The 2,143-nt window shown below is 59.6% G+C and overlaps 1 protein-coding gene across 1 annotated transcript in view; it reads right to left on the bottom strand.

The window, feature by feature from the left end:
* Positions 1 to 1,566, bottom strand: part of SEMA5A (semaphorin 5A) — a 233,930-nt gene extending 232,364 nt beyond the window's left edge. Inside the window, exons 1-3 of the mRNA XM_007955665.1 lie at positions 1,373 to 1,566; positions 922 to 1,135; positions 567 to 672 (exon numbers count right to left, since the gene is read on the bottom strand). Of these exons, the coding sequence (XP_007953856.1) occupies positions 567 to 672; positions 922 to 1,135; positions 1,373 to 1,566 (514 nt within the window). The remainder of the gene's footprint in view (positions 1 to 566; positions 673 to 921; positions 1,136 to 1,372) is intronic.
* Positions 1,567 to 2,143: the final 577 nt, after the last annotated feature.

The raw sequence follows: 2,143 nt of genomic DNA on the forward strand, positions 1-2,143 counted from the left end.
GCCTGGAAGTCACGTGAAGTTCTCAGCCAAAACCGAACACTGGGATGGAATGAGTCCCTGGGCCTGGGCGTTCAGGACCACAGTCCAGGGGATACCGAAGTCAACTGGCATAAGACAGTCCACAAAACCATTCCCATCCTGTGTTGCTGAGGAGCGACTGGGATCTGAAAAGCTTGTGAGGAGCCATGTAAGGGGCAACTACTGGTCTCTCCTCATCCAGAGCAAACGAGAGGCCGGAAAAGACGCAGAAAACAGTTAGTCCACAGGACTAATGGCCCGCGTGGACCCCAGCCTCCAGGACCCTAAGACCAGCAGAAGTCGACGGTGCCCAGCTCCCACCGCTGACAGCTCTGAAAGGGATCCCAGCAGGAGGTCCCGGAGACAGTGGGAGAAAAATGTGAACCGAACTCGAAATCACAAAAAAGACCAGGATCACTGGTCTGACAGATTGGGGGAAGCCTGAGACCACGGGCCTTAGCCACCCTTCAAGGCCTGGAACGGAACCCCCGTGGGTCAACTTTCAGCCAAACCGTAGACAGATAGCCAGGCCTAGAAGGTGGGCATACCACCAGGGGGTACACACTCCCGGGCACAGGCAAGCACAGGAGATCCAGAGGGCCGCATCTGCCCGGGACGAGGCTCAGAGGGCAGGAAGGGCAGGAAAGAAGGTGACTGGGAACAGGAAACAGGGAGCAGCAGCAGGAGGGCAGGGCATGGTGGGCACGACTTTGAGCGTCACCAAACAAGTGAACGCACTGCTGAACGGAGACCAGCGTCCTCTGAAAACTTCCACCCACTAACAATTTACAAACGAGATTACAGCCTGGACACGCGACGGGCAGCCCGAGTGGCCGCATGGGTCGCCACGAGGTGAACTGGACTCAGCCGCATCTGAGGACAGCACCGAGAACACGTTCTCACCACCGTCGCTCCCGCACCAGGGGAAGCAGTAGCACAGAACACGGAGCCTGTGGTTCTCTTGGCAGGGAGCGAGCATCGGGCTTCTAGAAATTTCCAGAGGTGCTTGGCTGCTAGCTGGAAGGCTGGCAGATTGAACCCGCTCAGTGGCGCCGTGGTGACAGGCCCGGTGATCTGCTCACACAGCGTCGAGAGCCCGGTGGGGCGCAGTGCTACCCTGCACATGGGGTGGCTGTGAGTGCCACGAGCTCGGGCAGCCCGGCAACATGAGTTTCTGTGGTAACCCTCTTCGACCTCCACGGTGTTCAATGTGAAAGAATCTATGGGACTGAAAACCCACAGGCTAGCCCGCAGGGTCTCTTCTGACTGAGGACACCAGTGCCCGGGCGCTGGGCGGGAATGGCCGTCAGGGCTCCCCCGGGGACCGCGAGAGGCGCTCACTCAGCAGGCGGACCCGCTCAGCTGGGAAAGGTCTGCCCGCGGGGCTTCGGCCGTAGCGTGGGGACGCAGATTCACAGCAAACTCTCGCCGCGCCCAAAGTGACGGGGATGTCTCACTGCTCTGCAGCTTGTCGACGTGCCCTTGGTCTGGAAAGCTGGTGCGTGCCAGGAAATCACGTGCGGGAGGTACGGGTGACTGTGTCGACATGGCTGACAGCCCAGAAGCAGACGCCAGGCCTCTCCTCCGAGGCGCACCTAGGTGTGTCAGGAACCCCAGCCTTTCACCGAGCAGCCAAAGGCCTGACCATTCATACCGCCCAGGGACTCTGTTCTTGTCTGCGGTGTTCGGCGGAACTGGGAACCATGGACCTGCTCTGAGAACAGCACAGGGCCCACCACCGGTCCTGTTCAAGGAGAAACGGACAAAACAGACGAGGACGGCACAGAAGGAAGGAGACACTGAGGTGATGTGGCCCCTGCTGTGGGGATGGAAAGGGCCCCACAGCACGGAGCCTGAGCTGCCCGCGAGACTGAGAAATCCAGGTCGCAGACTCCCCCTCGGGTCCCACGGAGAGCAAGCCTGTGGACACCTCGGCTTTGGCCAGTGAGACCCATTTCAGAGCTGTGACCCTCAGAACCTCACATTCGTGCTCTTGCAAAGCACTGCGTCGTGTTCATGTTACAGCAGAAAGAGGAGGCTCATACGCTCCTGCTTGAGTTCTCTGCGGCATCAGACGAAGTGCAGGCACTTAGTGCCTTAAAGGAGCTCTGGTGGCACAGCAGTT

The sequence above is a fragment of the Orycteropus afer genome, unplaced genomic scaffold (assembly GCF_000298275.1).
Source record: "Orycteropus afer afer isolate SDZICR_OR568_19922 unplaced genomic scaffold, OryAfe1.0 scaffold00527, whole genome shotgun sequence".
Lineage (NCBI taxonomy): Eukaryota > Metazoa > Chordata > Mammalia > Tubulidentata > Orycteropodidae > Orycteropus > Orycteropus afer.